Raw genomic sequence first — 21424 nt, 5'->3', positions numbered from 1 at the left:
AAGCCCCGCCCCCATTCGCGCCCGTCCAGGCCCTGGGCACTGGCCAGATCAGCGCATGCGCGCAGGTGAAACGAAGCAGGGGCAGGATGGGGGAGGCTGGGGGTCTCGGGCAATAGTTGGCGCTGCTAGGTCCGCGTTGTGGATTCCGGGCGAGCTAGGATCTAGAGTCTAGACAGAAGGATGAGATACCCTGGATATGACTCGGTGAGAGACGTGACGTGAAGGGGTTTGGCAAGACCCGGGGAACCCACTTAGAGAGCCCCCTTCCTCTTTGTCCCACCCCTCCTGAGACTCCTTAGCGACCTCCGCCCGCGACCTAAGTCAGCTAGCCACCGGACTCTGCTGGTCGGAGCAATGATGACATCTAGCGGACGGTGCCAGGACGGCCCCGGTGGCGACGGCGGGGACCCCAGCCTCGAGGAGGTGCTGTTGGAGGGCTGGGGTGGCGCTTCAGCACCAGCGTGAGCCGGACAGCGCCTCCCACCCCCAGGCCCTCCAAACCCAGCTTTGGAGCTCCTCGGAAGGGACTCAATGGCAGACCCTGAAGGAATTCAGAACTTCTCTGGACCGCTCCCGACAGACCCAGGTGGCCTCCAGTTAGCAAAGCTGCAATTCGGGAACCCACCGTTCTCCCCTCTCTAAGCCCCTCTTCCCTCCTTGCCCAGCCTGGGCGGAGAGAAGGGTCACACGTCTGTCTGTTCATACTACACTTCCCAACGCCAGTTCAAGTTTTCCAAGAGAGGGTCCCGGAAGAGGACTGGGGACAGGGCAGGAAAGCTGCACAACCAGAAACCTGCAAGCTAAACTCAGTCCCTGGAATCAAGGTACACGTGTGTGGGCCGGCGCTAGGACCTAGGACAACCAGGAAGTCGGAAAACCAGCGGGTTGGCTGGGGTACTGCGGGAGCCTGGTCTGATCCGCCGGCGCTAGGGCGGCGCGGAGTTCCGGCGGTGGGCGGGGCGCGGGCGGGGCCTGGGTGGCGCGCGCGCTTCCGCGGACCGAGGCCCGATGGAGCCCGAGCGAGAGCACGCGGCCGTGGAGGTGCCCGCGGGGCGCGTGCTCAGGTGCCGCGCGGGGGTCCTGGGGCCGCGTGGGGGGCGCGGGGTGAGCGGCGGGTAGTGAGAGGGGTCCGGGCCCAGCAGGGTGGCCTCGAGCTCGGCGCCGACCCCTGTCCCTTTGTCCCCCAGTGCTGCGGAGCTCCTGGCTGCCCGCTCACGGTCCCAGAAGCTGCCCCAGCGATCGCATGGCCCCAAGGACTTCCTCCCGGACCGCTCGGCGACCCAGGCCGAGCGGCTGCGCCTCTGTCGCGCAGAGCTCTGGCAGCTGCTGGCCGAGGAGCGCGTGGAGCGCCTGTGAGGGGGATGGGCAGGATGGGCTGGGTGGGGGGCGGCTGGGAGGGGCGCCTCGACCTCGCCGCGGTCTCGGGTGGCCAGAGACGACCCTCCCTTCTCCTCGCTAGGGGCAGCTTGGTGGCAGCTGAGTGGAGGCCAGAAGAGGGCTTCGTGGAGTTGAAGTCTCCTGCGGTGAGCGACCGGGCTCAGTGACAGGGATCTCTGCCCTCCTAGTGATGTAGGACAGAAGAGGTTGGACACCCGAGGGATTTTCAGGAAGCAGGTTTATTGGCTGCAGGGTATGGAGGTGCTGTCACCTCGAGTCTGGAAATTCTTGTAACTTTATACCTACGGTAGGGGGCGTATGGAGGTTGACATTTTTGTAGGAGTCTACATAAAAGGCTTTTTTTTTTTTTTGAGTTCACAAAAAGTGCTTTTTGCCCCACTTTTTTAGATTAGTCCAAGTGTTACGGTGTGCGTGAGAATTACAGACCACCACGCTTATTGAGCCAAATTGAAAGGGAAAAAAAGTTCTTTAATGAGCAAGCCAGGCAAATGACTGGGAGCAGGCTAGTCCCTCAAAGAACTTCCAGCTCTTGAATACTGGATGCACAGAGTTTATAAAGGCAAAAGCCACAAGGACAGTTGAGTCAGATGCAGGTCAGAAAGACCTTGTTGAGACAGATATTTTGATCAAATGAGAGAATTGTTTTGGTTATGCATTTCAGAGTTATTTTTGTTATACATCAGGGCCATAGTCAGGGCCTGGGGGAAGGTCCTAATGTACTGTCAACATAGACACATCTGTCAGGAGGCAGAAAAGAAAACACTTTAGGCAAGCATGAAATAGAGTCAGGTCAGAACAAAATGGTGTTACTTTGGTTCTCTTACATTTCAAGAATCTTACAAGTTTTACCCCCAAAACAGAAGTAACATCTTCAAGTCTGTGGCCAAACTTAGCTTTTGCAAAACAAAGCAATTTAGTCCTCAGAAAAACAGGAAATTTTAACCTACATTTAATTTTTTTCTTTCAGAAATTCCTGATATTCTGTTAATAAGAGCAGTTATGGCAAGGGTCTCTGGAGCAGCTTAATTAAGATTCTTTGGTGGAGGAGGGTGCACCACTACTTGTTCCTTTGTGACTCTTGCTCCGGGTTCCTTACAGGGTAAATTCTGGCAAACCATGGGCTTCTCAGAACAGGGCCAGCAGCGGCTTCACCCGGAAGAGGCTTTGTATCTGTTGGAGTGTGTGAGTAGAGTCCCAAGAGAGTCCCCAAGGGAAGGGGCAGGACCAAAGAATGGGAAGGGCATGTTTCTACTAGAGTGAAAGTATATACAACATCTCCAGTGAACTTGTAATTGGACTTGTTAGAGAGGGAATTCCATGCAGGGAGCAGGGATTCCTGTTCAAATAAGGGTGCCTTCTCACTTTGCTGGTTGTTCATATTCTTGCTGCAACACTGGGAGGTAGTGGTGGGGAGATAGCCCCAGGAACTGCCCATGGCTGTGACACCGCAGGAAGGATGCACAGCTGAACTGTTGTCCCCATTTCCAGGGCTCTATTCAGCTCTTCCACCAAGACCTGCCACTGTCTATCCAGGAGGCCTACCAGCTGCTGCTGTCTGGGGATACTGTGACTTTCCTGCAATACCAGGTAATTGTCACCTCCCCTCTCCCACCACACTATCAAGAGCCTCCATTCATTAGATCAGTGAGCAGTGACAAGTACCATTAAAGTGTCAGGCACAGTATCACATGCTGGGGGGCTATAAGACAGACAAGGACTGTGTTGTCACAGGGCTCACTTTTTTTTTTGGGGGTGCTGGGGATCGAACCCAGGGCCTTGTGCTTACAAGGCAAGCACTCTACCGACTGAGCTATCTCCCCAGCCCCAGGACTCACATTTTAATGGTGGCAATCAAATAAAAAGTAAGCAAATGAACTGTTGACTTTACAGAGAACTAGATGCTAGATAGAAGATGAAGTAGAGGAGGAGAAGTGATAGAGTCTGGGATATTTAGGTGAGAGAAGAAAGGTTGGGGGTGAGGTAAATGAAAAAGAAATGGATAAATCTCACATGTGGAGAAAGAATGGATAGGACTTTGTCAATGGATTGAATTTCTGGGTTGAGGATAGAGAAGAAACAAGGATTATGACCATGATTTGAGCATGAACCGATGGTTGAATAGTAATATCATTTACTGGCTGGGAAGACCCAGGGAGGAACAGATTTCAGAAGATGAAACCAGTCAGAAGAGCTCTATTTAAGAAAAGTTAATTTTAAGGTGCTTCTTGGACATCCAAGTGAGGATGTCAAACAGACAATTGGATACAGACCCTGGAGTCTGGGGAGAGGTCAAGGTGAGAGTCATAAATGTGGATATCATAAGCACATGGGTGGTATGTAAGCCATGGGTCTGTTTGGGAGTGCACGTAAAGGGCTGGGTCTGAGACCTGGGGTTCACCACATTTGGTGAGGTGAGGGGGAATATAGGACCAGATATTAAGGAGTGTCTCATGACACAAGAGAAAAACAAGTGGCATCACTGAAGCCAAGAGAAGGCCCTTAAAGGAGTTAATGGTCAACCTTTTTTTCGAAGGCTGTTTAGAGATCAAGCAAGATGGGAGACATTCCCTGACATATCCCTCTGATATGGACGAGGAACACAAGGATGGACATGTGGCTTTTTACTAGAGACTGTTCCCACTGGTGACTGTGGAGAGGTGGGGGTGACGATGTCTACCACCATCTCCCAACTTTTTGTCCAAACTTACTTCAAAACATTCTAGGGCAGGGCTAGGCTTATAGCTCAGTGGTGGAGTGCTTGCCTCGCACTGTGAGGCACTGGTCCTCTGCACCACATAAAAATAAACAAATAAAGGTATCATGTCCACCTATAACTATATACTAAATATATTTATTAAAAAAAGTAGCTTCTGGGCTGGGGAGATAGCCCAGTTGGTAGAGGGCTTGCCTTGCAAGCACAAGGCCCTGGGTTCAAACCCCAGCATGGCAAAAAAATAAAATAAAATATAAAAATAAAAAAAGCTTCTAAGAAAAACATTGTAGGCGTAGCTCTCCTGTTTCATCACTATCAGGTTTTTGGGATTTGTGTTTAAGTCAAGAAATTGCTGCCGTGAGTGGTGAGTGGTGAGTGGTGAGTGGTGAGTGGTGGCACACTCCAGTAATCTCAATGATTCAGGAGGCTGAGACAGGAGGATTGCAAGTTTGAGGCCAGTCTCAGAACTTAGACCCTATATTAAAAATAAAGAATTGGGGCTGTAGCTCAGTGGTAAAGTGTCCCTGGGTTTAATCCCTAGCACCACACAATAAGTAAATGAATAAATGAATGAATGAATGAATAAATAAATAAATATTGCTAAGTGTCATTTGTGCCTAGAATAAGAGGACAGGAGTTCAGAGATAGGTCTTACTTTGGGGATGTTTAGAATGCCATGTGGTCTAAGCAATTCCAGGGTTTGTGGGTGTACAGGAGGAGCAAGGGAGTGCATGTGGGAAATGGCTTATGTCTGGAGAAACTATTTGATGTTTTTAAGAGTGAACATCTGAGCTTTGTTTTGTTTGTTTGTTTCTTTCTTTCTTCTGTTGAGGTCTTCAGCCACCTGAAGAGATTGGGCTATGTGGTTCGACGATTCCATCCGAGGTAAGTCAGTATCCCTTTCTTATTCATTCTAGTCCTGGGACCTGGATGCTTCACCCTAGGTAGGAAGTGGCCTTTCCTTACCTGGAACCTTTGGCTGGAGTGCAGTTCCCTGGACATGGACCATGGGTCTGGACTTGAAGTACTTCGTAGAAAGGCATATGGGGACAGATCCCGTCATTACGTTTTACACTAGGTTATCAAATCAAGATCCATCTGCAGATAAGGACTACACACCTGCAGCTCATTGTGAACACTGAGATGCAAACAGGCAAATCCTTTATTTTCTAAAAGTGAGATCTATATTAGAGAAATAATCATGGCTGTGCACAGAGGTTCCCATGAGAACATTCATTCATTCAGCAATCTCATTGACCACTTACTGGTGTTAGGCCCTGCACTTGTTGCTGAGGGACAGCAGATCCAAATCCTGCCCCACACAATTTGCATTTAGTGTGGAATGTACACTAAACACCATCACTTTACAAACTCAGAAACAGCCTAAGAGCTGTTTATCTCTTAGAGCAGTGTTGTTCCCATAGAACTTCCTGTGCTGATGAAAACGTCCTTGTCTAATATATGTGGCTTGTGCAGTTGTGGGACTGAATTTTTCACTTCATTTTAATTGAAATTTAACTTAAATAGACACTTGTAGCAAGTGGCTACTGTATCAAACAGTGCAACATTGGGAGAGAGAAAAGAATTCATGACAGACCCAGGTGCTGTGGCGTACATCTGTAACCCCACCAACCCTGAGGCAGGAGGATCCAAGTTCAAGGATAGCCTCAGCAACTTAGCAAAGCACTAAGGAAGACCCTCTCTCACGATAAAGAAAAAGGGCTGGGGAAGTAGCTCAGTGGTAAAATGCCCCCAGGTTCAATCCCCTCTGCCCCCCCCCCCCAAAAAAAAAATGGCAGGGAAGAATACTATACTATAGTGCTAAGGGACTGAGTCCATAGTATATCACTGAGTGGGGAAAAAAATGGGATTACAAAGCAGTGTGTTAGTACAATGCCATTTTTGTGAGAAAAAGACATGGGGAAGGACTAGTCATTATCCACGTTTGTATACATACATATATAAGAAACAAAAATGTTACTGGAGGTTATCCAAGGTTTTTATTTTCATCTTTGTTTATCTGTTTTTTCAAGTTTTCTGGGTTCACCAGTGATTAATTGTTCATTTATATCTTTATCAAACCCTGAGCAAGTGGTCTGTCACCGAGCTGTGTCCCCTTCTGATTAATCACATATTGCTGGCTCTTCAGGAGCCCCAGATCCAAGTCTCTGCTTAGAGGTGTTACTGGTGATATCCAGAGCCTAGGAAAAGGCACATCGTGGCCCCTGTGGCTGTCCCCATGTACCTTTCACGCACATCTGCTCACAGCCTTACTCTTGGGTGTGGCTCTGACCCTCGTGCTGACTTGTCCTCTTGGCCAGTTCCTCAGGAACCCCACCAGGAGCACCAGTGTGAGGAAGTGGATCTGTTGCCCACCTGCTGTTCATTCTCACTCCACAGCTCTGTCCTGTCCCCTTACGAGAGACAGCTTAACTTGGATGGCTGTGCCCAGCGCCTGGAGGATGGGACTAGCAAGAGGAAGCGGAATGCCCGCTCTGAGTAATGCTCCCCACTGTGGCCATTAGCTGAGAGTGCTGGTGTCTGGAACCTTGAGGGATGCATGGGTTTAACAGCTGGGCTTGGGCAGTTCTCCCACGGCCTTAGGGAGACAGCAGAGGACCTTCTTCCTTAGCTTGCGGGGGTCTGTGCACCTTGCCAGTCAGGAGCTGATGTGCTGCTCTTTCTCCCATGTGCCTCAGGTCTCTTAGTAAGAAAGCCAAGGCCCTGGAGAACTGCCTGCCACCCACAAGCCTGGCAGCCTCCAACCCCCCTGACTGCAACCAGAATAGCCGTTGTTCAGTGGAGAAACCACAGGAGTCGAGCCCTGCAAAAGGTCCAGGAGTCACCATTCCGTTTCTGGAATCCCTGGAGCCCTGCGCTAGTCTGACCAGAGAGGGTGTGGGGTATGACCAGGAGAGTGGCAAAGTGGAGAATGGAGTCAAGGGGGCTCGGAAGCCACGCTGGAACTTTGAGCAGATCTCCTTCCCCAACATGGCTTTGGACGGGCGCTACACCCTCCTATCTGCCCCAGCCCCAGAGTTGCTCCCAGCCAACGTTACTGGGCGGGAGATAGATGCTGAGTCCTGGTGTCAGAAGCTGAACCAGCGGAAGGAGAAGCCCTCCCAACGGGACCAGGAACGACAAGCAGAGGCCCGGCAGTTCCGCGAGGACATAAACACAGACCCTGAGGTGCGGTGCTGCTCCAGCTGGCAGGAGTACAAAGAGCTGCTGCGGCGGCGAGAGGTGCACAAGAGCCAGAGCTGCCCCCGACACCTGTGGGGTCAGCCCATCACCCCCTTGCTGAACCCAGGACAGGTGGATTCCCCAGGTACCCCTTCACCCTGCCATAGCCCTGCAGCCCACTGGTAGCTGAAAATCACGACTTTGAAAGGGTCATGGATTGAGCAGGAGTAGATGAAGCTTAAGATGTGGGAGGAGAGAGCTGCAGGGTAGAGTGGAGCCAGCGAGGACAGTCAGTTCTGCAGGCTTCAGTAGCAGCGCCCACAGGGGCAGGTTTAGCCATTGTGAGTCAGTCCAGGGAGATGAGGGTGAAACTGTGCCTGCATCCTTAAAACTGTAACCAAGATAACATCTCCTCCCCTCCAAACCTGTTAGCTGGAACATGGAAGTGTTATCGTGGCTAAATTAAAGGATAACTACTGTCTGCTCTTGGTTTTAAGCACAGGGAACTAACAGGGCAAGAATTGCCTAAGCTAAATGTAGTAGCAAATTCAGAACTACTAAAAAATCATCACAGGGACATGGTAGACTAGAGGGGTCTAGATTGGGGTCACCAAATCAGTTAGAATTGAATTTCAGATAACTAATTATTGCCATGGGCCTGGTGGTACACAACTGTTAATTACAGCTACTCAGGCTGAGGCAGGAGGATTCCAAGTTCACACTCAGCCTGGGCAACTTAGTAAGATCCTGTATCAATATAAAAAAATAAATAGGGTGGGGGATGTATCTCACTGACAGAGTGCCCCTAGGTTCAATCCCCAGTATAGTAAAAACAAAAACAAACATAATTTTTTGGTATGTTGCAAATATTGAATGGGACATGCTGTACTACAGAAATTGTGGTAAGTCTGGCAACCCTAAATTAGATTGCAGATTCGGCAATGTGAAGGGAGTGGATAAAAAGTCAAATCCTCTCCCCTCTCCCCAACACCTGGTTTTCACTGTTCTGTAGCCCTGGCCCTTCAGCATATCTCCATGCTGCAGACAACACACCTAGCTGATGGAAGTGCTGGGTAAGTTTCCAAGTGGTGCCTGTCTCCATAATTACCTCAGTTGCTAGGTGAAATGGCAGCCGGGATTTGGATCCTAGGGTTAGTTGCGTGCTGGAGGACGCCTTTTGGGACTCTTTTGCACATGCTTTAGCTCCTCCCAATAGCTAACGTTCACTTGTGTCAAGGTTGGCGGGAAGAATGACGGGTGGGAAAAGGTTTGGAGTCCTTCCCTTTTAAGCGGCACCTTACAGCTTCAGTTTCCCTGGACAAGGCCACTTCCTGGAATTGGTGATGGGAAAGGGTGTGGTAGAAAGGAAATGTGAGAAAAAGAGTCTTCGTCCTAAGGTTTCTCACTCTATTCTCAGGCTGCTGGAGAAGTCTGGGGGCTTGGAGATCAGTTTTGATGTTTACCAGGCTGATGCTGTGGCCACATTCCGAAAGAATAACCCTGGCAAACCCTATGCCCGGATGTGCATTAGTGGGTATGAGATGAGCAAGCACCACTCCTGGCTGCTGTCAGTTTTCCTGTGAACCGTGTGGACTTTCTCTCCCCCATCCTCTCCTGGGCCAGTTTGCCAATCCCTGAGAAGAACCTGAGATCCAGAGAGGTTAAGAAATATATATGAGGCCACACAGCCAGTTAGTGCCATAGGAGCTCAAGCTTCCCAACCTTGGCTGCTTGTTAGAATTTTCTGGCAGTTCTCCTATGCCACTGTAGTCCTGGGCTCACCCAGCAGAAGGGATGTGGATCAGAGGGATTTACAAGCTGAGTGGTGAGAACCTGGTGATTCCTAACTCCCTTACCCATCTAGAACTCTGGGTCTCTCTTGGAGAACTCATCAGAGCCAGGATGGAGACAGAACTCAGGGGTTCCCAACTGTCTTCCCTGAGAGCTTCAGAAGAGCTGGCATCTTGGGGCTTATGGGTGGGCTCAGGCCTAATCTCAGTCTAACTCTTATCCCTACAGATTTGATGAGCCTGTCCCAGATCTCTGCAACCTCAAGCAGTTGTCCTACCAGAGTGGGGATGTCCCACTAATCTTTGCCCTGGTGGATCATGGGGACATCTCCTTCTACAGCTTCAGGGACTTCACGCTACCTGGGGATCTGGAGCACTGACTGCAGCTCTGAGGGTGCTGGAGCCTCCTCTGGGAGACCTGAACTGCTTGCTCTCAGGGACCATCTCAGCTGTCTCCTGTACTGACACTCTTACCTGTAGGGGCCAGTGTGGGCCTTGCTTGGCCCTGGGTGTATGATACTTGCAGGAAAGTGAAATCCTGCCCCATATCCTAACCCCCTTTCCTGGGCTCTGCAGCTTCCAAGTCTCAGCATTCCTGAGAATGCTGCCCTGCAGTGACCCTCTTGGAACTCAGGACTAGATTTCAGAGGCCCAGGAGGTGGAGCAGAAGAGAGGACTCTGTGCCTTTAACAAGAGGGTGCCTGTTTTGTGCCATAAAACCAAAGCCATTAAAAAATATATCTTTTTTTCTGCTGTGGCTGGATATACTGGACCACCTCCACCCTCTGCTTTACCCACTTAGGCGGGGTGCCTCTTTCCACATGCGTAAGTCAGGACAGCAACTTCAAAACTTTCCATGAGCTTGGGCTGACAGAAGGGATGGGAAGTTGCAAGTCTCCTGTAAGGTAGTCCAAGAAGGGTGGCCAGCACTCCATTGTTTCTTCCCTGAGCGCAGCCCAGTCGGGGTAGAAAGGTGGTCAAGAGGGGCCAAGTCAGTGTGGCCTCAATTCCGGTCACTTGGAGTGACCACAAGCTGCAGTGCCATGGTTGGCCCCTTCTGTACCCGCCCCTCTTCACTCCAACCCCCTCCCTTGCTTGAGCTCTGTGTCCCTTGAGACTTAGGGCCCCAGCCTGCCTCCACAGTAACAGAAGAGGGGAGCCAACCCCAGGGGAAGGTGCTTTGCTGCCAAGCCCTCTTCTCTACAACCCTACCCGTGGGTCCTGAAACCGGGTTTTGTGTCCGCCAGTCACTCTCCCCGCTGAGCGCTCTTGAGGAGCTGGCCGGGCTGTGCCCCTTTGGGGGCGAATCGTGGGAGGGTCAGCTTCCTCCGAGAGTTGATCTGGGAGGCGGCTGGGGGCTGCCTCGGGTTCCGGGAACTATTTCCTCCTCCAGGAGGCGGCGGGACACTGGGCGTGGCGCGCCGTCCTTCGGTCAGGTGAGAGCAGGTGAGAGCAGGGGCGGGTCGGCAGCGCCTCGTGCATATTCACGCGGGCCGTGGCCCCGCCCCCGCGCCCCGGGGCTGGGGATTGGCCGGAGCGTGGTCCCCGCCCTCGAGGGCGCCCCGCTGCACCCTCGCCCCGTCGGCGCTGGGCGGCGGGGGCGGGGCCGGGGGCGGGCCGCTGGGGCCCGGCGCTCGGGGTTCCGCCGGCCCAGCCGGCTCGCCCTTTATGTAAATAGCGGCGGCTCCGCCCCCGGCCCTCGGCGCCGGAGGTGAGCAGGAAGGAGACAGCCGCCCAGCTAACAGCCCGTGGGCCCGCGCGGCAGAAGGAGCGGAGCCGCCAGCGGGCGCCAAGGCACGCCGAGGCCTCGGGCAGCGGCCGTCCTGGGGTTCCAGGTGAGGTGCGGGCTGGGACCCACCTAGCCCTCCCGCCCCTTTGGGGCGCCCAGTCCTCCGGGCGGGGAGGAGGGGGAAGGCCGAGACCCCTGGGCTTACCGGCTGGGAGGGCTGCGCCCAGGTCCGCCGCCTCGTCCTTGTCCCTGTCGTTTAGCTCCAGTGGGAAAGACACCTGTAGAAAGTACCGCTGGGAACTCTGCCCGACCCGCCCCCGATTACCAAACTTGAGATTTGGGTTTGCACAACAGTGTTGGCTTTCAGGAGCGGGAGAACAGGTGCCCGGCCGGACTGGGTGCGGGACACCGCGGATGGGAACAGAGTCCCCGGGCCCACGTGCAAGGCCTGGCTGGGGAGGCCGGCGACGCGAGTCTCCCGTGACCCGGTCTCCGCGAGCGTGGACTGGAGCGCGTTACCTTGGCGGCTTAGCCCCTACCCTGCCATCTGGGCTCTCTCCCTGCGGGCCCTTTGTGCCTCCTAATCCCCGGACGCAGGAAGTCCGCGGGAGGGACTTCGATCTCGGGGCCTTTCTCTGCTCTAGGCGGCTTTGGACACCTTTAGACGACGATGTTGAGCCCAGCCTTTTCCACGCTGAGGGGTGGGAGTTGCGCTGTTAGGCTTGGCGAAGAGTGGAAAATTCTTGCCAAAAGAAAGTGTGTCTTGGTTTGCTCCTGCTGGACGGTTGGTGGAGACACTGGGCCTTGGCTGTGGGAAGACCTGACTGTAACCAGAGTAGCCGCGGTGTGGTCCTGGGAGGCGCTCACCTGAGATAGCTTTGGGGGAGGAAGGTGGGACTTAGACTCAGCATCCCTTCCCTTGGGATTCATATGTCATGGCCTTCACCTGGGCACTGTGGACCCTGCAAGAGTATATAACTCAGGGTTCTGCAGAAGAGATTCTGAGCGAATCGGGCATGGGTGTGTCAGTGAAAAACACAGGTGAGAAGAACGTGAGTGCCGCAGAAGAGCGCTGCACAACCAGGGGAAGCCAAGATCAGAGCTGGCTTTTGAGGAAGACTATGTCGGTGAGCTGGGGCTCCAGAAGGCAGGAGAAGGCAGGCATGGACCTCTTTATTTCAAAGACGAGGAATTTGAGTCTAGTTTCCTAAGTCATCTGCCCACAGAGCTTGCTGGTGGCGGTCAGGACTAAAGCCCAGCTTCTGGGCTTTGACCAGATCTTGTTCCTCTTCTCTGAAGTTAGCCTCAGACAAGTCCCTTTGGGTGCCCCTGAACAGTGTTTCTAGGATCTAGGGTTACTCTATCTGAAAGGAGACATCTGAATGTCTCCTTGGGTGGCAGGTTAGTATAATTTTAATTTTATTAAAATAGTTGTGAGTTTTCAATAGACAATGGTATTAAGAAAATGCTCGGGGTTGGAGTTGTGGCTCATTGCGCCCGCCTAGCGCACATGAGGCCCCGGGTTCGATCCTCAGCACCACGTAAAAATAAAATAAAGGTATTATGTCCACCTACCACTAAAATATATACATATGTAAAAAAAGAAAAGGCTCATAGTCCTAGGTAACCTCTGTTCATTTAAAAAACAAGAAAGGGAATAGGGACCCACAGTGGAAAAAAATGAAAGAATTTAGAAAGTGTAAAGTAAGGCAGAAAAAGATTCACCCTTCCTGATGGTCTTTGGCAATCAGTGTTCATTAAGATTTTTAGTGTCGGGCTGGGGAGATAGCTCAGTCGGTAGAGTGCTTGCCTTGCAAGCACAAGGCCCTGGGTTCGATCCCCAGCACCACAAAAAAAAAAAAAAAAAAAAAAAGATTTTTAGTGTCTTCCCAGACACACAAGTGGTTTTGAATCATGCTTCATCCTCTTAACCATGCTGAGCCGTGTTTTAACAGATGTCGCCGAGAAGGTGAAAATATGAGCACGTGTGGCCTGGTGCATATTAGGCACCCAAGGACCAGGACCTTGTTGCTTCCCAGGAAGTATAAAAAGTGTCAGTCACTCACAGGCCTTTGAGTGGACACCTGTTCCTTTTGGAAACACCTAATGGATTGAGGGAATTTGTTTCTCTATCCAGAAATCAGCCAAAGGATCGTGATTTTGTGATCGTTTAAGGTCCCTGGAGGTCAGAACGTTTCTGTGAGGACATTTCTCAGGAGTAGGGGCAGGGGCCTCTCCTCACCTGACACTCCATTCCCGCTGCTCTTTGTACTTCCTTGGCTTCTTGGGTGAGCCAGTAGTGAGGCTTGATGGAGGGTCTTTCCTGAGTGCAGAATCGAATCAGTTTTGCTCTCCCAGGCCTGAAGGGCTCCCCCTGTGGACTTTTCTACACCCTGTTGTGGGGCAGGGCAGCACATTCCGGTGCTGCTCTGTGGTCCTTAAGGAGATTGGAAATTCCATAGTGCCCCCTTTCAACCTCACTTGGGGAGGAAGTGTCCTCTCCTGCCAGGGCTTTCTGGCCCCCTGGACTCTCCCTCTGGGAGGGAAAGTAGTACATGGAACATGAAAGCTTGAACCCTCTGCCATCAGCCTGTGACCACTGCTATCCACAGGGACCCTTGAACATCCCTGATAAGAGCCTCCAGGAGCACCATGGGAGTCTGAGCTGCATGGTCTTTCCAGATGAATCAGGAGCAGCCAGTGGGACACCTGAGTTGGGGGCCAGGGTGGAGGCCCACAAGGCCAGGGTTGCCTCTCTGGTTGGCTGCTTGCAGCACACTGGTGGCCTGGACTTGTTTATTCTCAGTACTCAGCTCTGAGAGGCCCTCTTATCTGACTTGGGCGATATCGCTGTCGCAGCTCCTCCTGGCTGCGGCATGCCAGATAGGCTTGGCAACTTTGTTTTCCTCTGCCCAGGTGCAGTGTGCAGGGAAAAAGAGGGTACAGGGTAGAAGATGGTGTTCCCCACTGGGAAAACTGCTGACTGCTTACTGTATCCAGCTCTGGCTCCCTAGGGATCCCAGGGAGTTCCCCCCTTGCTGTGCCCTGTGGCCATGCCCAGGTCCTCCTGGGGTGGCTTTCACTCCCTGCCCTGCCTCAAAGGAAACTGGTCCTTTGAAGAGTCGCCCTACTCCTTCCCCTTCCCAGGAACCATGATGAATTCTTGAGCTAGGAGAGGCTCCTCTGGGTGTGGGGACAGGGAACCTGCAAGGTACCTGACTCTACCCTTCAGGAATTCGGCAGAAACTAGAGCCTTCTCTCGAGGCACCTGACTCAATGTTGCCAGTGTTTGACAAAAGGGACCTTAGGCACAGATCTATTTGGCTCTAGTAAATAGTACTAATATTTACAATAATCTGGGATTCTCCTTGCAAAGGAACTGGGTGTCTTGGAGTATTGGTCTGAGGTAGGGACCACCAGGATATCTCTAGCAGGGTGCCTTGATGACATCCTCCTGGTCCTGACCTTGACACGGGTCTTGAGAACATGGTAAGTGTAGTTTTCTGAGGACACTGTAGGCCCCACCTCAGTGTTCTTTGGAGTCAATGACTGAAGAAGACCTTGCCTAGTTAATCTTGTGCCGTCCAACTGTTCATTTATTGAGTTAACAGGTATTTATCGGTGCTTCTTGAAGGCCTGGCATTGTTCTAGATACTGAATGTAATCCTTAAAGCAAAGGTCTCTGTCATCATGGAACTTTCTAGAGTGGGGCACATGAGTAACATAAAATAAGATAAGTAATAAATAACCCAGTAGCTGGTGATGTAAGTTGTGGGTTAAGAGAGCTAGAGCAAGGGCTGGGATCCCTCATGGTGGTGGATTGCGGCTTTAAAAGGTATTTAGGCTGGGCCTTGGCAAGAAGGGGACATTTGAGCATTGGAGGAGGTGAGAGAGTCCTTGAAGTTAAATAATTTGAATGCCTGCCATGAGTCACTGGGGATTCAACTGTGGCATAGTCCCTCCATTCTGCAGCTGACATCTCCTGGCAGTTCTCTGTAGCAGCTGTTCAAGTTTCAGGGCAGGTAGGAGGCCCTAGGATGGGGCTCGATTGCCTAGGCTGAACAGTCCACCCGCCCCAACCCCCAGCAAGTTGTCTCCTCCTCAGAATGGTTTTGCTTCGTCTGGTCTTTGGCCTCATCTTACCTCTCACTGTCCTGTAGTCTGGTGTAGGATGACAGAGGGACCTGAAGCTGCCACATGGGAATGTATGCATTCCCACCTCCGGCCCCACTCATGGCCTCAGGAGGGGCAATGGAGGAAAGCTTTAGGAGGACCCTGGGCCCAGTGGGACTCTCTCAGGGTTGTGGGATGGATAGGATTGTGACTGTATAGGGTAGACAGCAGTGGGAGTGGAGGCTGACTCCTTCCAGCCTACTTGTACCCCAGGAGAGAGACTGGAAATGAACAAAGGATTCTGGACTCTGATCAGAGTTCAAGCTGGGACTTGAATTCATTGGGGGCTTGATGGCACCTTGAGTCAATTATTTCATAGGTAATTGGAAGAATTAAATGAGATGCTTATAATCCCAGCAGTTTGGGAGGCTGAGGCAGGAGGATTGCAAGTTCATGGTCAGCCTCAGCAACTTAGAGAGGCCCTGAGACATTTAATGAAAACCTGTCTCAAAATTAAAAAAGCAAAAAGTGCTGGGGATTTAGCTCAGTAGCAAAGTGCCCCTGGATTCAATCCCCAGTACCAAATAAATAAACAAATAAATAAATAAATAAATAAATAAATAAATAAATAAATAAATAAAAAAGCATTAAGTGAGATGATGCATGTGAATTGCTTAAAATAGTATCTGGCCATAATATGCAGTGATTTTTTTAATACCTAAAACACTAGTAGTGACAGTTCTCTGGTCCCCTCACCTGGGTCTGTGTTCCCCTTGACCTCCTTCCATGGAGGTGTGCTTCAGCCCAGGTTTGCTTGGTGCTGCCGGGAGATAGGGTTATCCAAGGGAATATGGACCCTAGCAAAGCAGCCACAGGCATCTGAGTAGGCAGGGACAGAAGAGCAGTCAGCAGCTGTCCCAGTGGCTTAGAGCCCTGCCCTGCCCCTCCCATCAATAGGAGGTGCAGGGGTGTTCTCACATCCGCCAAATAGGCAGCCAAAGCCGCACACAGGCCTCACACAGGATGTTGGGGAAGCAAGGGCAACTTCTTGATCAGTGACAGGCTGTGGGGAGCCTGAGCAAAGGGGAGAAGAGAGAAGGGTTTGTAACCCCATGTGGTGCGTTCCTGGAGAGCAGGAGGGTGGATGCTGGATGTGGCTCCCGGACCTGTTCTCCCTGGGGCCCACCCAGGAACCTTGAGTCCTGCCTTGGGTGTGGACTCTCCTAGGAGATCAGAGGAAATGCCTGGGCTGTCAAGGGGCCTTCTGGATCATCCCACACCTCTAGGACAGTTGAACTTAGCTTGGTAACACATTGGTATCATAGGGGCATATTAGCCCAGGTACCCTAACAGTGCCAGCAGGGGGTAGCCAGGGGACCCATCCCTTCCTTCCCCACTGGGGCTCAGTCAGCTCTGTCACTTAGAGCAGGGAGCCCAAGACAGACCCACCCTATGCAGTTATTCTTTCCCTGCCTCTGCTAGTCTTGGTGGAGAGGTTAACATGTATCCCAGAGGTGAGGTGGGGTCCAGGCAGAGGATGGGAAGGGAAGACAGTGTGTGGATTTTCTAACCTGTCCCCAAGCAGAGGGCTCCCTCTTTTTGCAGGTCATTAGGGTGTGTGTGTGTGGGGGGGGGGTGATTAGAGTTTTGAGAAGAGAAGGAAAGTGCTAGATCAGCTGTTCACAGGGAACTCTCAGGCTAGTTCTACACACAAGGCACAGACTTGGGTAGGAAATAGATGGGGATCAAACCCGGGTCAGTGAGCCTTGCGTGGGCTGTCCCTGAACCCTGGGTGCCTGGCCCTGTAGGAACAGAGCAAGAAGATGGCTTGGTCATGGAAAGAGCTTGTGATAGGCAGGGATGGAGCTGAGGTTGGGTAATCTTTAGGAGCTGAGGATGGAGAAGGTGTTTCTTCTTAGGCAGCCTGGTGTCAAGGTAGTGCTCTAGCTGGGTAGACTCCCCAGTTCCTGCCCTGTTCCCGTCCTGGTGTTGAACTTGGAGACCTGGGGTCTCCTTAGCCTGTGGGACTCTGGAACTTGCTTCTTTTTCTGTGTCCCTCTTAGTAGTTGGTTTCACCCACCTGAGTACCTGGCTTTCCAGTTTTTGTACCTGTTCTACAGGTGATGTGCCTCCCCACTCAGGTAAACATGAGTGCCTGTGCGCTCAGCGAGCTGCGTGAGGCCACCAAGAGGAGTCAGGCTCACCCTCGCACGTGGCCACTGTCTGGGGCTTCATTCCTCTCCCATCTGATCCTCTTACCTCCCCTTCATCAGAGGTGGTGAACCACAAGAAAAGAATCCCGCTAATCCCATAACCCTGGCAGAATGTAGTTTATATGTGAACCTCTTGTTCCCCCAGCACTGGGCCACTCTACCTCTGAGCTATATCATCACCCCTTTTTGTTTTATATTTAAATTTTGATACAAGGTCTTGCTAAGTGCTGGGGGTCTTGCTAAATTGCGAGGCTGGCCTTGAACCTGTGATCCTCCTGCACCAGTCTCCCTAGTAGCTAGTATTCAGGCATGTACACCACACCCCACTATATGTAAATATTTTAGTAGACTCTACCCGGCTCATGAAAACCTCGTACACATGCTTCCTTCTCCCTGAAGAGTCGTATGCCTGTTCTGTTACAGCAAGCCCTCTATCGTGGGGTCTTGCTCACTTCACCTGTCCTATGTTGTTGGTCATTTAGGTCACTTCCCTATCTTCCCGGTAGCTTAATGAGGCTAGGGTAAATGTTTGTGGAACTTGATGGTGTTCCACAGCAGGTGTTCCTTCCTTCCTTTTGCGTGGTGTGTGTGTGTGTGTTACTGGGAATTGAACCCAGGCCTCACATGTCTAGGCAAGTGCTCTACCACTGAATTACATCCCCCCCCCCTTTTTTTTTTAAATTTTGATACAGAGTCTCACCAGGTTGCCCAGGCTGGCCTCAAACTTGGACTCTTTCTTTTTCAACCTCCCAAGTCACTGGGATTATAGGCATGTGCCACTGTGCCTGGCTTCACAGCAGTTTTAAGGGATCATTTTGGCTCAAGGTGCAGTGGAATGAGGGAGAGCACAGTGAAAATGGTCAGGACGGGTTCAGACAGATGACCTGTTGAAAAGTAACTTGATGTGCTGCTGGAGAGGACAAGAAGTAGCTCAGAGACCCCACCGAGGGAACGTGGGACAGCCAGCAAGCTGCCAAGGAGAGGGCAGTCCACATAGGCCCCTGCTCCCAGTGGGGTCAAACTGAAATTCCTCACTGTGTCCCTGGAGGCCCCTCCTCTGACCCTCATCATCTCTCCCATGTCACCTGTGCGGGTCTCCATGGCCCTGACTTGTCTTCATGCTCCTGGAATCTGCAAGCTTGCTCTGACCTGAGGCTTCACACTTGCTGCTCTGCCTGCAGTTCTTACCACCACCCAAGCTTCATCCCGTTCATGAGCAGAGACGTTGCTTCTTCCATACCCATTTGTTTGTTCAGCAGTTTTAGGAATGAGGCTTGCCATGTGCACTGAGGATGCTACAGTGCGAGAAGGGACAGAACTCACTGGATAAGACAGCCGCCTCTGTGGAAGGCTCCCCAGGTAGTCAACAAGATTAATAAGTGAACCCTTGAGTGTCCTGAATCGGGGCAAGGTCTAAGGAGAAGAGCCAGGTGGGGACAGAGGAGAGCATGGCAGGGGAGGTTGCACTTTCAGACAGTGGTCCAGGAAGGGCTATTGAGCATCTGGAGGTTAAATGGGCTAGGTAGAGCAGCGAATGCACAGGCCCTGGCGAGAGAGTGGGCACCGAGGCTTTCCCAAAACTGGGCTGCTAGACCTCAGCATCTTCATGTTCTTAAAAATCCTGTTCGCGGTCAGAAATCATCTCTTTGACCACTCGCAGTTGTGCATGCCTGTAATCCCAGCAGCATGGGAGACTGAGGCAGGAGGATTGCAAGTTTAAGGCCAGCTTCAGTAATTTAATGAGTCCCCTGTCTCATAAAAAATAAAAAGGAGCTGGATGCAATGGCACATCTGTAATCCCAGCTTCTCAGGAGGCTGAAACAGGAGGGTTGCGAGTTCAAAGCCAGCCTCAGCCAAAGCAAGGTGCTGAGCAACTCAGTGAGACCCTGTCTCTAAATACAAAATAGGACCGGAGATATGGCTTAGTGTTTGAGTGTCCCTGAGTTCAATTCCTGGCACCTACCCCCCCACCCCAAAATCATCCCATTGAATGATTTGTGTTCTTGAGAAAGAGTTGCCCCTCCCCAGTCACAGTGGCACCCCCAAGACTAGGCCTGCTCCATGCCAAGCGCTGTGCCAGGCACTCTGTATTCAGTGCTGCTCCTTCTTTCACGGGACCTGTGCAAAGTTCTTTCCTTTACATTCCCTGGCTCCCAGGAGTGGGCTGAGCAGGCAGATTTATTCTGCACCAGATAGTGTGGAAGTTGGGCCTGGCTTCCTGGGCGTCTCCACAGAGAATTTGCTTGTTTGGAGTGGGTGGCATTGAGGGACTGCCTGGAGGTCAGTCTAGCCAGGCCTAAACCTGTCCCCCTGCCTCAGGAAGCGGGCATGTTTCTTGCCTTAACCTGGGCAGTTTCTCTGTTGGGAGGCTACACGGAGGTCTAGGTGCTGGGCCTGCCCAGCTCTGACTCTGACTGACTGTCACTCCACGCAGTGGGGGGTCCAGGTGCCAGTGGAATGAGCAGTGAGGTCACCCAACCCTGCCTAACCAGGTCTCACCAGCACCCCGGGAGCTCTCAGCCCCAAACTGCTTGGTTGGCGCGGAGCTGCTGGACAGTGGGAGGGTCCCTGTCCTTAAATTGCAGGGATATAGTTGGGCATCCCCTCCCCTGCAGTAGCCAACTTCCACCGCCTCCCAGGCCTTTTGATTCAGGAGTTAGCCAGAACTTGAGTCCAAACTGAGTTCTCCTACTTCCTACTGGCGACCTTGGACAAGTCATGTGGCTCAGGTTTTTGGTTTTCTTATCTAAGCAGGGACATTCCACTCCTTTCAAGTAGCTGCCTGCAGAAATGTTGAGTGTCCCACATTCACAAACTCCGATGCAGAGTGCAGAGGTGGTCAGGATGTGTATGGAACACACAGTTAAACAGATTCAGAGAGGGTTTTCTCCTCTGTATAGTTTGCTTTTTCTGTAATGTGCACAGGTCACCTGAGCAAATTTTTGAAAACATAATGATGGTATCACACAGGGGGTCTGGTACAATGCCCAGTGTATGGCAGATGCTTGGAGGGGTATTTGGGTAGATGGCTGGGCATTCTTACCCTCTTCGTCCCTCTACCCACCCTCTACCTTTAAATTGTGTGGGGTCCTTGGTACAGATGGTGCTGTGGCCTCTTGTCCGTTCCCTGGAGTCTGAGTACCTTCTCCTCCTCCAAGGAGTCACTCCCAGCTTCCTCTGGCTTCTGACCTAATGACCTCAGCCCAGGGATGGGAGAGCCAGCACTCCTGGAGCCCAGAGCTCAGAGGCCCTCCCCCACGACTGGAATGTGCGGCGGCTCAGCTGTTTGTCCAGAGGCGGAGATCACTGTTTTCACTTCCAATCCCAGGAGCCCCCAGGGCTCTCATGTGTGTTCTCTGGCCTGCTGTGGGGCCTCAGATCAAGTGGGCACCAGGACTTTCCCAGCTGCCTGCACTCCTCGGGCATAGGAGGCTTTGCTGCAGTCTGGTGCCCCCCAAATGTGAAGGCACACATCTCCCCCTATTCCTCACTGTGAGTAATGGTCTTTGGTTGTCTTGGAAAGCTGGTCCTGGGTGTTTGGTTTGGAGATGACTGGTCCTTTTACTTGTGCTGGGGGTGGGCCTTTGCCTCTGTTTTACAACATAAATGCAGAGAGAGGTGACCCCTTCCAGCATGGCAAGCCCTAGTTCCTGGCCAGAACTCCCCCCTACCCCCCCCCCGCACCCCCGCAACTCTAACATGCATATTGCATGCTGTGAAGGGTTGCCTCTGAGGAGCCCCAGTGTTAGATCCATAGGGTCCTTTGATATGCAAAGTCCTGACCTGGTGCCCCACTCCCACTGGGGATTGAACCCAGGGCCTTGCACTTTCTGGACAAGTTCTGTACAACTGAGCTATATCCTTAGTCTTGTTTTTAATTTTGCCTCCTCCTGAGAAACCAAAACTTTCAGGTCTCAGCATAGGAACCCCTTCCCCAGTGTGGACTATGTCCCTTCTGTCTGCCCTAATCTGAGCACTTAACACACTGAGCTGGCCTGCCTCTACCTGTCCCTGCCCAGATCAAGCTTCTCCCGGTTAGGATCTGCTTGCCTTCCCTTTATAATCTAGTGTGGAATGAATGGCGCCATTTCCGAGGTGGGCCTGAGCCCCTGTTTCCCAGAGACAGGCCTTGGTGTCCTGTGGTCAGCAGGAGGTCCTGCTGCTGCAAGCCGGAAACTGGAATGCAGATGATCCTTTCCCCTTCCCCCAAGGATAATCCAGAAATAGTTCCCCCTTGGGCTGGGAATGCATTCTCTGGTGGGTGGATGGTTTGGGGGCTTGAACT

General features: G+C 52.0%; 2 protein-coding genes across 6 annotated transcripts in view; both read left to right on the top strand.

Moving 5' to 3' along the window:
* The first annotated feature begins 75 nt into the window (after positions 1-75).
* On the top strand, positions 76-9838 carry Tsen54 (tRNA splicing endonuclease subunit 54). Of its 4 annotated transcripts, none has more exons than XM_047547779.1 (11): positions 76-824; positions 1188-1352; positions 1460-1523; positions 2497-2580; positions 2887-2985; positions 4952-4996; positions 6441-6610; positions 6811-7439; positions 8307-8367; positions 8712-8828; positions 9314-9838. In XM_047547779.1, the coding sequence occupies exons 4-11, from the start codon at positions 2515-2517 to the stop codon at positions 9462-9464; spliced, it is 1338 nt and encodes a 445-aa protein (XP_047403735.1). In that variant the 5' UTR covers positions 76-824; positions 1188-1352; positions 1460-1523; positions 2497-2514; the 3' UTR covers positions 9465-9838. The 4 variants fall into 4 exon arrangements, with proteins under 4 accessions (XP_047403735.1, XP_047403732.1, XP_047403733.1 ...); XM_047547776.1 differs by lacking the exon at positions 76-824 and adding an exon at positions 972-1064; XM_047547777.1 differs by lacking the exon at positions 76-824 and adding an exon at positions 972-1064 and having other exon boundaries at positions 4944-4996; positions 6512-6610; positions 9314-9837.
* A 927-nt stretch (positions 9839-10765) lies between these two features.
* Llgl2 (LLGL scribble cell polarity complex component 2) overlaps positions 10766-21424 on the top strand; it is a 36828-nt gene continuing 26169 nt past the window's right edge. Inside the window, exon 1 of one of the 2 annotated variants that reach the window (XM_047546574.1) lies at positions 10766-10919. The gene's annotated coding sequence lies outside the window, so the exon portion shown is untranslated. The remainder of the gene's footprint in view (positions 10920-21424) is intronic. The other variant, XM_047546573.1, reaches the window with a different exon arrangement.

This window comes from Sciurus carolinensis, chromosome 3 (assembly GCF_902686445.1).
Source record: "Sciurus carolinensis chromosome 3, mSciCar1.2, whole genome shotgun sequence".
NCBI classification, from domain to species: domain Eukaryota; kingdom Metazoa; phylum Chordata; class Mammalia; order Rodentia; family Sciuridae; genus Sciurus; species Sciurus carolinensis.
The sequence above is the reverse complement of the archived record's forward strand: the minus strand, read 5'-3'. Positions and strand labels throughout refer to the sequence as shown.